Source organism: Macrotis lagotis, chromosome 4 (assembly GCF_037893015.1).
Source record: "Macrotis lagotis isolate mMagLag1 chromosome 4, bilby.v1.9.chrom.fasta, whole genome shotgun sequence".
In the NCBI taxonomy this organism is placed as follows: Eukaryota; Metazoa; Chordata; class Mammalia; order Peramelemorphia; family Peramelidae; genus Macrotis; species Macrotis lagotis.
Window position 1 is genome coordinate 116,074,592 of NC_133661.1, and position 14,407 is coordinate 116,088,998.

The window sequence follows — 14,407 nt, forward strand, 5'->3', positions numbered from 1 at the left end:
TTAAGAGATTTTAAAATATTTGTATAATTATTTCAACATAATTGGTTCCCATTACAATCCTAAGCATTTTATTTTATGTAGTTAAAAATATGATTCTGAAGAGGGTTCAGCAAACTAAAGGGATCCATGCTAGCTAATAATAGTTAGTATGTATATGATGCCTTATTATTTGTAAAGAACTTTATATTATTATCATCTCATTTTGTCATGATGCAAAAAAGGTTAAGAACCCTAGCTTTGATAAATGCTTCCTGACTGTCCCAGTTTTCTTCAAAACAACTGCTTCTGGTTTATATTTCCAAGCCAATTTTATTTTGTAAATATCCATCATTTCTCATGGCCTTTTGAAATTTCTACTTTCTACCTATGTGAAGTTTGGGGAAAATATTTTATTTTTCTCTCTAGGCTTATTCTGCTTAGCTAAGGTCATTTGAGTTAATTTTAATTTCACTATCTTTATAAGAATTTTTTCAAAGGTTCCTGATATGCTGGATGGTCTGGGTTACCTGTGGTTAATAACTAGCTATATTTCTTAAAGTGTATTATCCAAGAGGTCCACCAAAACAACTAGAAATACATAGAAGAGAGTTCCAGAGTGACGATCTAGAGCCCACCCTTGCATGATGTCTTTGCTCTGAATAGCTTTTGTTGACCAGTGAACCCTTTAGAGCAACCTATTCCCCAGCCATCTAGGCTCACCTATTTTAGGGAGCTTTTTGCCAGGACCTCTTTTCTATGCATGTCTGAGCTAAAGTCCCCCAATCAAACAGCACAAGACACTTTTCAGTCATGTTATCAGTCTTTATAATGTTCTGTAATAGCAACAAAAATTATTATTTATATAGTGTTGTAAACTTGGCAAAGTTCTTAACTTTGATCATCTCCTTTGAGCAACCCCTGTGAGGAAGACACTACAGATAGGCTTCATCCCATCATGATGAAGATACTGCAACTCAGAGAGATTAAATAACTTTGTCCATATTCACACAACTAGTTTATGAGTATGTGTCAGAGGTGGAATTTGAATAGAAGACTTTATTTCAGATCCAACCTACTCTTCAAGAAAACATCCCATCAGTTTATGACATGGTACATGTCAGAAATTGTTCTAGGTTCTGGTGATACAAAAACAATATAATTCCTACCCTTGAGGAATTTATTAGGGGAGAGATGTACATGTGCAAAACTATACAAAAAATGCAAAATCAATATAAGGCAATTGTTTTTGAGGAGATAACACTAGTAGTTAGGGTTAGGGCAAGATCAGAAAAGATTTCCTAGGGGAGGGGAGCTTGCAAAGAAAGGAAATCAAACAGGAATGTGATGTTAAATGTTTAACAACCTGATTCTCTGAAAAGTACTTATACTTATACACTTATACATGCATTATTAGCATTTTCTCCATTATCTTCTCAAGACTACACAATCTATAAAACCATACATCAAGGGGCAGCTAGGTGGCTCAGTGGATAGAGCACCGGTCCTGGAGTCAGGAGTACCTGAGTTCAAATCTGACCTAAGACACTTAATAATTACCTAGCTATGTGGCCTTGGGCAAGCCACTTAATCCCATTTGCCCTGAAAAAACCTAAAAAAAACATACATCAAGCCCTGATCCGTAGTGGTTTACTGATTTCTGAGGTATAAAAGCTCACACTGATAATTTAACAGCCAACTCTAGGAATTGAATCTGTCATTGCCCCGAAGCTGTGGGAGGGTACTCTAGGAATGGGAAACAGCTAATGCAAAGGATAACCACTTTGTTGCTATGAGAATATAAGGCAGAAATATCATCACTTAGGAACCAAGGCACGGGAAAAAAAACACAGAAGGGGGGACTATATCTTTTCATGATAAAACTATTTAGAACCATTTCTTATTGTGTATATATGTGTGCATGTGAGCACATGCATCATGCTTCGTGGCATCACTTGATGAGGAAGCAAATAGTTTATACAAGTGACCATATCTTTGTTCATAAAACACAAATTCTTTTTCTTTTTTTTCTTAAATTCCCTCCCTGGGACCAAACCTGGGCAGATGGCATACAGAATGGATGGAGACAGCCCATTTCAGCAAGGAAGGAGCAAACTATTGCTTTTCCCAGTTGAGCTTCCTTTTGTCCATTATCTGACCTCTGTCTGGTAGATATGCATAGCCATCTTCTTACCTGAAGCACAAAGGTCTCTCCTGTTAATATATGGCCAGCCAGCTTTGCTTTTGTATTCTGGTTGATTGAGCTCAAGAGATGTCCAGAAAACTCAATGGATTCCTCAACCATATGAGATGAAGTTGGTCTTACAGTCAGTATTGATTATCATGGGAGTCAGTGAATGTACAGAAGCAGCTCACTATCTGCAGATCATCTTTGTTTTGGCAACTGGTGACTTTTTCTGCTCTTGTAATTGCTATAGCTATCTATATTCTTTTTAATTAATTTAAAAGCACAGTTAACCTATGCTATTTACTGCTGACTGATTTCAAATTGGAATTTTTTTATGACTTTGGGGGTAAAGAGAATGGCATTTAAATAAGTGCCTTATGGGAAGTAGAGGTGAACATGGAATGAGATGGAAAAAAGTACTGATTAATGTTGAGTTGTGGAAAGTGTTAAATCATGAGAATACAAATAGAAGAAACAGTATCTGCTCTCAAGGAGTTCATACTCCACCTCAAAGAGACAGCATACAAAAGAGGGTTCCGTTCATGGCAGATAGAAAGGCCAACTGGTACTTGAGTTTTGGCAAAGAGAGAACCGGGGCAGGTGACAGGGTTCAAAGGACCTTGAGAAGTAAAGACAGAGCAAATGGTCTACTGCACCAAGACATAGTGGATCTAAGGGTCAGAAAAGAAGGAGGAAGAAGAGTAGTAATAGCAGTAGTAATAACTGGCACATGTTTTTAAGGTTTTCAAAATTCTTCTTCAAAATATCTCATTTGATCCTCACAACACTAGAAGTTTGATACTATTACTAACTCCGTTTTACAGATGAGAAAACTGAGACAAACATAGATTAAGTGACTTGCCCAGGGTTACCACTTGCCAGTTAGTGCCTGAGGTTAGGTTTGAATCCAGGTCACACTGACTCCAGAATAGAGTTGGACCCGTGAGTTGCCTGTCCATTCAATCAAGGTGACCAAACCAAAAGTATACATAAAAGACAAAGTTTAATAAAGTCACCTTGGATGCTTTTACATTCTTAATTAATGAAATGCTCTGGATGGGATAAAAAGAGTGGCTATAAAAAATGCAGTAGCTTCTAAGATGATGTTGTGAAACATGGTTTAATGAACATTTTTCAAGGGTTAAGAGTTGACTGGAAACTTTGTGAATTGTTTTGGTCTTCCTAAAATATTTGTGCCCAAGAAATGTTATGACTAAAAGCAAGTTAACCTCCCTAAGCAAGGAAATGAGATTTATTTTCCTTCCATGAAAAATAACAAGTAGACTGTTTAAATGAGACCTATAAGCATTGTTTATGGATTTTTGAACTGAGCTAGAGTCTATATATTGTGAAATGCAAAAATGCATGGAAATTCAAGCACATTGTAACTTACTTGTTGGCATGATGTTGATAGTTTTTTTAAATTTTTAGGAATGGCAAAGTATTATCTTTCAATAAAGAATAACCTTGGCAATAAAATGTAAACAAGAGCTTAAATAATTAATTGTGAAGTTTTTTTTTCCCGACGAAGATTCGTTCTTTTGCAGCAACATAAACAGAACATGACTTATTTGACCATGAATATAGTGATAAGGTCTCCAAATAATTTCAGACTTAGAATTATTTTCTTTTTAAAACATTTAAGGCTTAGCCTTTTGATTTAAAAAAAAAAAATGTTTTCTCCACATTTTTGCTGAATAATAATGAAACACACTTGAAGATTTTTTCTGGAAGCTTTTTTTAATGAATTTTCTAACCTGTAGCCTTATCCAAAGAAATTTATATGCAAGAATTAATTCCTCTTGGTTAAGATAATGTAATTATTTATGGAAATGAATTAAAGTCAGTGATTCCTGCCTTTCTGTTTGCAGAGATACATAGAGAACTTTAATATCATGGCCTGTTACAATGAACTAATTCAGCTGGAATTTGGTGAGGTGCGATCACAACTTAAACTAAGGTAATTCTGTCACTTTGAATAAGCACGTCAGGGTAGAATGATACAGTGAGGGTGACTTTGTGCCTATAATTGACTTAATATTTGTGGAACTGGAGAGTAATAAATGCCTGGCCATCTGCCAGCTTTTCCTTCTTATATAGAAGAGTCAGGGCATTCTTACTGGAAAGTCTGGCCAAAATAACCATTAGGTGGTTATCTAAGAGATCATAGTGTCATACTTAAAGAATAACTATAAATGGTTCACTGGCAACCTGCAGCAGCCTGAGATTGGTCATGGACCCATTTCTATTTAAGAAAGCAATAATAATAGCCCAATTCCCATGTGCTTTAATTTTACAAAGCACTTTCCTTGCAGGGATGTAGGTAGGGAAAGAGTTATTAGGTCTATTTTACAGATTAGCAAATTTAAACTTAGCAACTGGCCAGACTCACACAATTTGTTACTGCTACTGTGAAGAGTTGAATCCAGGTCTCAACTCAATATTCAGTATCCCTTCTATATTCCTTTCAATTCAGCATTTCTTTCACCAATGGTTTAGATGATTGGTTATTTGGGACAATTGGGTATTTAAAATCAGTAGTGGTTGTTGTTCAGTTGTTTCACTTGTATCTGACTATCTTTGTGACCCCATTTGAATTTTCTTTGGCAAAGATACTAGGTTATTTTGCTATTTCCTTCTCCAATTCATTTTATAGATGAAGAAACTGAGGCATACAGGGTTAAATGACTTGCCCAAGGTCAGTCAGCTAGTAAGTGTCTGAGGCCACGTTTGAACTCAGGAAGATGAGTCTTTCTGATTTCTAGCCCAGTACTCAAGCAACCATCCACAGAAGTCAGTTAAATAAACTTAGGGATGTACTTCATAGAGTTAATTCAGTTCTCTTATATAAGCACCCCATGTCTGGTAGCTAGGCAGAAAAGGGCCTTAGACATAACCTATCAGGCAAAGTTTCTCCTTTCCAGGTGGATCCAATCAGGCCATTGATGGGATACATATAGTAATATAGATTGGAGTTAGAAATTAATATGGAGATCATGGAATTCAACCTCCTCATTTTACAAATATGGAAACTGAGATTCAGTGGAATTCAAGTTATTTTCTCAAAGTCACACAGATAGGAAGTAGAAGAGATAGAATTAAAATCCAGGTCCCCTGAAAACCAAAATTATTTCCCCTATACTCTTCTACCTCTAACCAATGCTGTTACATTTTTTAGGAAACACTTAAATTTATAGTAGAAGTTTTATATTTGACTTAAAGGCAAAAAAATCAGCCCTCTAAATCAGTTTTGGTCCTATAGACCCAAGCTTCTTGATGAAATTATTCCTTAGGCATGTCAAAATGTGAAGCTGCGACATTGAGCAGCATTGATCAGAGCATGATACTCCAGGGCACGATCACCATTTCTATCACCCTACTATCCATTTCACACCACAAGGAGGAAACTCTGTTTCCTGGCCATGGGCTGTCCTGTGAGCCCCAGACAGTCACTCATCAGGGCATGGCAGCAGGAACCAGTCAGTGGAGAGTAGATGGCTCAGGAAACCCATTAATGCTCCTGGAAAAACAATCCAGAACCTGTGTCCTCAGTTGTCACTGCAAAAACTAGATAGGAATTGGGCTACTAGGATTGAGACTAATTGAACACCTACCAGTGTGACATGATTGACAAAGCCTCACTGTCTCCTTGAAGGGGAAGACAAAGGAATAAGCATTTAAATGGTGCCTGCCATGAGTCAGGTCCTATATTAGGTCCTTTTTATATTTGATCCTCACAACAATCTTGTAACCAGTTTTACAGTTGAGGAAACTGAGGTGAACAGGTCAAATGATCTACCCAGGATCACATAGCAAGTATGTGTCTGAGGCTGGATTTGAACTCGGGTCTTCCTCACTCTGGGGCCAGTGTCCTAGTTGCATTCTCATTAGCTAAGAAAATAGCAAGAAACCACTTCTATATATTTCTGCCTTCACAATCTCATTAAACATTCCAAGGTAGTCTGTCATGTTTCAATCATTAAAAATTTTGGGTGTTGGAGCGGTTAGGTGGTGCAATGGATAGAGCACTGGCCCTGAAGTCAAGAGGACCTGAGTTATATGACCTCAGAAGTGTTAATAATTATCTGTGTGACCTTGGGCTTAACCCCTTTGCCTTGCAAAAACAAAAAAAATGTTTTTATATACATATATGTGTATTTATGTATGTATAGGGTATCTCCATCTACTTTTCCAGTGATAGAAGCAAAGATATTTTGTGAGGCACATACAAGTGTCTGATCTATTTTTGTCAGAGAACTCTTCAGTCAGTGTTGGAGAGATATTTCAAGGCCACCATTATTTTATCACAACCAGTGTTGCAAGTGTGGTCAATAAACATAATGAGCATCTACTATGTTGCAGATGGGCAGCCAGCCAGATTGCACAGTGGATAGAACACTGGGCTGGGAATCAGGAGGATTCAAATCCAGCCTCAAATATTTACTAGCTACATGACCCCAGATAAATCATTTAGCCCTGTTTACCTCAGTTTCCCTGTCTTTAAAATGAATATGAGAAGGAAATGGCAAACCATTTCAATATCGTATTTTCAGACATGACTGAAAAGCTTGAACAAGAACAAATATTCCAGGCACAATGCTAAGTAAACAAATGGGAATTTATCCTACAATCGGGGGAGATAACACACAAAATGAAGCTGAAAGATTCTAGTCACTGATGATTTCATGTCACACAGAATGATGAACAAGTGAGGACTAGAACAATCACTAGTCCTGGCTCTGATCTAACAAGATTTGTTGAGCACTTCTTCATAATTATGTTTATCCATCATTCTCAAAGAGGACCATGATATCAGAAAGGTGATGTCATGACAAGCACATGAATTGGATTTGAGTGAGGGGATACTGTGCTAAGTTACCAGCCTCACTTCTTCCTCCAGAGTCATCTGGGTCCAATGGTCAGATATGTAGCTGAAAAACTGGAGATGGCCCTGGATGTGAGGCAGTCAGGGTTAAGTGACTTGCCCAAGATCATACAGTGAGTAAGTGGCAAGTGTCTGAGGCTGGATTTGAACTCCCATCCTCCTAACTACAAAGCTAGTGCTTTATTCACTATACCACCTAGCTATCCTCCTTGACACCACTCCCAAGAGAAGGCCATTCTGAAGAGTAACTGGGACTGCCATTTCTTTTGCTTTTCTGTCACCAAACTCAAGTTCAGTAAAATCCATGGAATCTTTTTAATTGTTAAAGAATCAAAAATGAACACATTAGACTGCATTTTGGAGAAAGTAAAAAATGCCTTGTGATCATGCCTTTATTAAAACATGGAATAATTCTATGTGAGTGGAACATAAACTCAAAACCTCATCATGTACACTGTTAGAGGCGGAAAGAAGGTCTAGCTCAACTTTATCATTTTAGAAATGAGGAAGCTAAGGCCTAGGTTGGTTAACTCTCTCCATAATTAAGCAATGCATAAATATTTATTAAGTACTTACTGTGTGCTATTATATATTGGGGTTACAAGCAAAAAATAAATGAAACAATTTCTACTCTCAAGAAACTTACATACTATTGGAGGAAGATAGCAAGTATCTAAAAACATATAGAAAGTTAATAAATACTAATATATATGAAATTGTTAAATGCAAATAGTTTAGGAGGAAGGACACCAGCAGTTGGGGAGTTTAGACTAGTCAAGTGCCTGATCTGTCTCTTAGGAAAGAGAGGAATACTATAAAGCAGTAAGGAGGGAATGCTTTGCAGGCAAGGTGGAATAGGCAATTGCAAAGTCAGATGTAGTGTAGTGTGTAAGGAACAGAGAGGGAAGGCCAATTTGCCTGGATTCCAGAGTTGCAGGAGTAGCAATAATGGCAAATATGGTTGAAATGATAGTTTGGGGCCAGGTTAGGACTTTCAAAACTAAATATCCTAGACGCTTTAGAAAGTCACTGGAATTGGTTCAATAGAGGAATCACATGGTCAAATCAGGATTTATGGATCCTTACTTTGTGAATAGTGCATTAGTTCAATTAGAATGATGAGAAATTAGAGGCAGGGAGATAAATGAGGAAGCTGCTGTGATCAAAAATGAAAGTAAAGAGTCCCTGAACCAAGATGATAGCAGTGTTATTTGGAGAGAGGGGAATAGATATGAAAGAAGCTACAAAAGAAGAAATGGCCAGATTTGGCAAATGATTAGAAATATGACTGAAAGTGGTGAGAAAAAGGGGAGGGTAGTAGTGTTTAGGGAGAAATATGAATTCAGATTTAGATAAGGCTAAGTTTAAGGTGCATCTGGGACATCTAGTTTGAAATATCCAATAGGCAATTGTGATATAAGACTGAATCTCAGGGGAGTGAGTGGGGTTAGATATACAGCGTGTTCCCAAAATCTTAGTGCAATTAGAAATTTTTAAACCTATTAAAATCTATTTAACATATATTAAACATATTTAAAACTGTGCTAAAACTCTGCTGTGGGAGTCATCTGCACAGAGATGATAGTTAAATCCATGGCGTCTGATGAGGTTATCAAGAGAGAATACAGAGGGAAAAGGAAAGGACTCAGGATAGACTCTTAGGGGAACATCTATCACATTTAGGGCATATAATATGGATACTGAGCTTAAAAAGAAAAGAGAAACTGAGGAAAAATATTCAGACGGGCATTAGGAGTCAGATCATGAAAACCTAAAAGAGAAAGAAGATCCATGAGGGATCAATAGGAACTGAGCAGAAAAAAAAAGACAGAGAATACCAAATTTGGCAAGGACAAGAAGTTTTCCATGCTCTATTTTCCCTAAAATATTAGATAGAAAGCATTTTAAATAAAAATTTCAGAAAGTATAGAATCATTAGAATGCTAAGATTGGAAGGGACTTGAAAGAGCCTCCCCTTTAACCTTGTACCAAATTCATAAATTTCTTCTACAATATTCCTAGTGGAGGCTTGCCTTTATCAGGAAAAAAAATAACTATTTCTTATTTCTGTCTTAAGTTTTAAATTATTATCTAGAATCTATGGTGATGATGGCCTTCATTCTCAAAGAAGACTATGACATCAGGGAGGTGATGACATGACAAGCACATGAATTGGATTTCAGTGAGGGGGTGCTGTCCTAAGTCACCAATCTCACTTTCTTCTCTGGAGCCGTCTGGGTCCAGTGGCCAGATAAGAATCAGGATGACTGGAGATGACCCTGGATATGAGGCAATCAGGGTTAAGTGACTTGCTCAAGATCACACAGCTAGTAAGTGGCAAGTGACTGAAGCTGGAGTTGAACTCCAGTCCTCCTGATTCCAAAGACAGAGTTCTATCCACTGCACCACTTAACTACCCATAGAATCTATAATTCTATCCATTAAGATCCCATAAGAACTTATGGTAGAATTGAGTATCTTGTGCAATCCCTTCCTTTTACAGATGAAGAAGCTAAGGCCCAGAGAGGTTAAATAACAAAGTCACAGAGTTAATTATTCTGGCTAATGCAATGACCTCTTCTAATAACAGTGCTGGGGTGGCTAGGTGGTGCAGTGGATAGAGCACCAGCCCTGGAGTCAGGAATACCTGAGTTCAAATCTGACCTCAGACACTTAATAATTACCTAGCTGTGTGGCGTTGGGCAAGCCACTTAACCTCATTTGTCTTGAAAAATCCTAAAAAAAAACCCAAACTAAATAACAGTGCTAAATAAAGTCCCAGTGCAATGGACCTAGGATTCTTAAAGAAGAAATTGTAGAAAATTTCTACAAATCTACAATTTATTTTTAGGGCCACCAGGTGGATAGAGCTTGGAATCGGGAAGATCAATCTTTTTGAGTTCAAATCTGGTCTCAGACTCTTCCTTGTTGTGTGACCTTAGGCAAATCACTTAACTATCTTGGCCTCAGTTTCCCCATATGTAAAATGAGCTGGAGAAGAAAATAACAAACCATTCTAGGATCTTTACCAAGAAAATCCCACCTGAGGTCCCAATGATCAGATGTAACTGAAATGACTCAACAACAACAACAGAGTGAGGGTTGTGGGAAGTAGAAAGGGATGTTTTTAGTTATCAGGGCTTTTTAGTGCTATTCAAAGCATTATATTCTACAACTCCTTTTCTATCCACCTACAAAGGTAGTTCTATTCATTTCCAATGAAAGCACTGTATAGTTACATCCATTCTAATCACTTCTTCTTTTCTACCCACAAAGGGCTTGCAATTCAATATTCACAGCACTAGAGAAAAGTCAAGAAGCCATTGAAATTAAAAATGAAGATCACATCATACAGGTTTGTGACAAACTTTTTTCTAAAGAGCAGAAATGTGCTTTTCTGGTTTAGGGGACTTGGTGCTGAATCCCTCTCCCCTCCTTTTTTGGAGGGAAGTGAGAGGGTTAATTGTTATTTTGCTTTGAATATTTTCATAGTTGAAAATCCATTGAATTATAGCTACTATTTTTAATCTCTAAGATTCAAGAAACATGAAAGTTAACATGAGATAAAAGCTTTCATTTAAATCAAATATATTTCTCTTTAAAGTGGACTGATAGATCTTTTAATGATAACTTTAGGAGTTATCAAATTTTGTGAGAATAATCACATTTATTTTGTATCTTTTTCTCTATTAAAAGCAAAAGAAATTCAATAATCTCATTTGGAGTTCTGAAAATAACATGTACAATTTCCTTATCTGTACATTTATATATCTATACATGTAAAATCATATTAAATACTTTTTATTTATAAAGCACCTTGAACATGTAATGTCATTTGGGCCTTACAACACTGGGGATGTCATTGGTATGAGCATCATTGACTCTGGCTTACAGAGAAGGACAATGAGGGTCAGAGAGCTTTGACAGATTTGTCAAAAATGTACAGTTATGAGTGATAATACTCTGGGATAAAAACCCAAGTCTTCTGATTCCCAATCCCATCTAGATTCCTTTTCTACTCCATCATTCTGTGAAATCACACTTTTTTAAGTTTATTCAGTTCATGATGTATAGTATATATCACATCCAAGTTCCAAATAATTCAGAAAATTTTAAATTAAAAATTGTTTGAAAAAGAATCTGTTCCAGAGGGATCTGCCTCTCCTTTAGGGATCCCCTTCTCTGCTACTTGGCCCACATTTGTTATCTTCTCATATTTTGTTTGAGAAAGATTTGCTATCCTCTTCCTTGTATATAGTTGTTATCATAATAATTCTGTGTCAGAAGCTTTGATTTCAACTGTGGTCCTCTTTCAACATGCTTCTCAGCCAATATGTTCTCCTTTACTGTCCTTGCTGGACAGATTAGCTGGGTCAGTGAGTCAGCACATGAGGTTTCTATTCTTGGAACATCCTGCTATAGCAGGAGTTCTTAACCAGGAGTCTGTGGACTTGTTTAAAAAACTTTTTTTGAGATCTCTATTTTAATAGAATTGGTTTTCTTTGTAATATTATACATTTTATTTTATGCATTATAAAATATTATTCTGAGAAGGGGTCCTCAGAATTCACTAAACCTCCAAAAGAATCCATTGACATATACCAAAAAAGTTAGTTAATGAAATATACTGAGAAAGATAATTCTGGGTCCCTCTTTGGGGTTCAGGGTAAATTTGAAAATATTTTAAGGGGATTAATTTCAATTCAGAATCCTCAGTCAACTCTAAAGAGGTAGAATAGAACTATCATTCTCTTATCCCCAAAAGTTCCCTGCCCTATTACATCTTACTCCATCTCTCCCATAGGTAGCAACTAGTCTAAGCCTGAACCAACCCCTTTCCAGTGTGCTGAGTCAATGCCCTGAACTTAGTCTTTAATAACTGCTTTTAGATCATCTTGATGTTGAAGGCAACATATTCCCCATTTTTCCACACTTCTGTCATAGTGATCTGTGTGGCTGATATCACATGTTTACCTGTGTGTGTGTGTATGGGGGGGGAGGGTTATACCATCAGGAAATCTTGTTGTAGCCAGCTTTGTATCTTTACATCTTCCCTTCCCTGCACCATTTCAAAAGTGCAAGGGTAACTGCCTCCAACCCAAGTAAGGAATTTGGGAAGCAGGCACATAAGGGATTGAAGTTTGGCAAATTACAGAGTTCAGAGAAACTATGAGAATCAAAACCCCTCTTGAAGGTCCCAAGATGAATCTTTTCTCTAAACTAGAACATTTTTTTCCTGGTTTTGTCCTCAATGGCTTTGAGGAACACTACAATCACCTAATTAGATGGTCTTTAAATTTGGACAGGTAAAATACCTTAGTAAATAAGATGATGGTCAAGGACAGTCTGTTAAGTTCGGACTTCAGTATCTTTCATTCTCTTAATTTTTCAGCTCTGATTTTTAACAAGTTTCCTCTTTCTTTTCCTAGTATGTCAACCCTGCATTTGAAATGGCTATGGGCTATCAAACAGGTGAACTACTTGGTAAGGAGTTAACAGAAGTGCCTCAAAATGAAAAAAAAGCTGATTTCCTGGATACTATTAATTCATGCATAAAGATAGGAAAGGTAAGTAAGAGTCTTATAAACTCTTTCATTCCCCCCACCCACCCAAGGGATCAGTAGTCACCTCCCTCTATACAGATTAATTCCAATCTCAGTGAGAATTGTGTGAACAGTTCCAGTCCTGAGTTACCTGCAGTCTATTTACCTTCATGTCTCACTTAGCATCTCACAATCAACATGTCAAAAAGCAGAATACATCATCTTTCCTCTAGAATCCACCCTCCCATCTTCCCTATCTCTGACCCTACCTCCTAATCTCCCAGGCAAAATTGAATAGGCACAGTGGTGCACAAAACACTGACAGTTAAGAGGAAGGAAAACTTGCCTTTGGGAGAAAATAAGCATTTATATAGCTCCTACTATATATATTAGACACTATATTAAGTGCTTTTTTATATTATCTCATTTAATCCTCACAACAACCTACAAGGTAGGTATTTTTATCCCCATTTTACACTGACAAAACTGGGGTAGACAGAGGTTAAGTGGCTTGCCCAACAGTCGTAAATGTTTGAGACTGGATTTGAACTTGTCTTTCTGATTCTACCTACTGGATCATCTAGCTTTCTCTTTAGGGAGGAGTTGGTATTTGAACTGGACCTTGAAATGTATGTAGGATTTCAATGAGTGAAGAATGTGTTAAAACTGAGGAAACATTACAAACAAAAGCAAACTTGCAAGGTTCTCCAACTTGTTCCCTCTCCTCAGACATCAAACTGCTGCTAGATGTCTACTGATTAACTTGTAACAATTATAATTCTCCAGTTTACTGATTAAACCTTTCCTTTAGCTGTGCTGCAGTTTTTATAGCCAGCCTGACCTACAAAACTCCTTTCCTTTAAAGGGATGAGGCATGGAACTAGAACAATTAAACCAATCTAAAAACAGAAATGTCATGTAATTTCTACATCTGTATCTCAACTAGCAATTATTTCTTCTTACTTGACCACTTCAGTGGATCTTTGAGCTCCCCAATGTAGGTATTCCCTCCTTTGATGCAAATCACAACTCCCTTCCCTTTCTTTCCCCTATGCTTTTATCTCTGTGTTCTCCCATACATCTTCCATCTTCTACCATGTTGAGTTTTACTTTTATATGTTGTGGGAGAGGACAGAGCTTAAGACTGCCCTATCTTATATTCCTTCTCTCTCTGATGTAACCACCCTTCTTGCTTTTCTGTTCATATATTTCCTTGATGATATTCCCTATTTCACTTCTGGCACATGGGTCATGGTTACAAACACACCAGTGGCATTTTGTGTACACTGTGTATTTTTCTGTGGCCTTTTGAATCTCCTTTAACTTTAAATCTTTGGAGACTATTATGTTCCAAGTTTTGCAACAATACAACATGACTGGAAGAACATTTTTGTTTATTTTTTTTTAAATACTCAAAATGCAAAGGTGATTTGGGGGCCAGGGAGCATCTGGAGACTACTGAAAACCCAGTATACTTTTCCAAACACAATCCAGCTCACTCTGTTCCTCTGGTTCAATTCTGGACTAACTCACTATCTGCAATCATAGTCCACCATAGAATCGATCATTATCATCCTCATAATCACTAACATTCATACAGTACTTAAAAATTTGCAAAGTGCTTTACATCTCATTTGATCCTAACCACAACCCTGGGAGGGAGGAGCTATTGTTATCTTTCTTTTACAGAGGAAGAAACTAAAGCTGAGATAGTGAACCAGGGTCATTCAGATTGCAGAAGTCCAAGACAGAATTCTAACTCAATTCCTTCTGACTCCAAGTTTAACACCCTCAGATGAGCCACCTCCCTGGTCT

General features: G+C 37.1%; 1 protein-coding gene across 6 annotated transcripts in view; it reads left to right on the top strand.

Annotated features, from left to right (window-relative positions):
• PDE8A (phosphodiesterase 8A) overlaps positions 1 to 14,407 on the top strand; it is a 263,475-nt gene that overhangs the window by 176,870 nt on the left and 72,198 nt on the right. For all 6 annotated transcript variants that reach the window (XM_074233948.1, XM_074233949.1, XM_074233950.1 and 3 more), the window contains 3 exons: positions 4,036 to 4,124; positions 10,326 to 10,404; positions 12,479 to 12,616. In XM_074233948.1, coding sequence (XP_074090049.1) covers positions 4,036 to 4,124; positions 10,326 to 10,404; positions 12,479 to 12,616 — 306 coding nt within the window. The remainder of the gene's footprint in view (positions 1 to 4,035; positions 4,125 to 10,325; positions 10,405 to 12,478; positions 12,617 to 14,407) is intronic.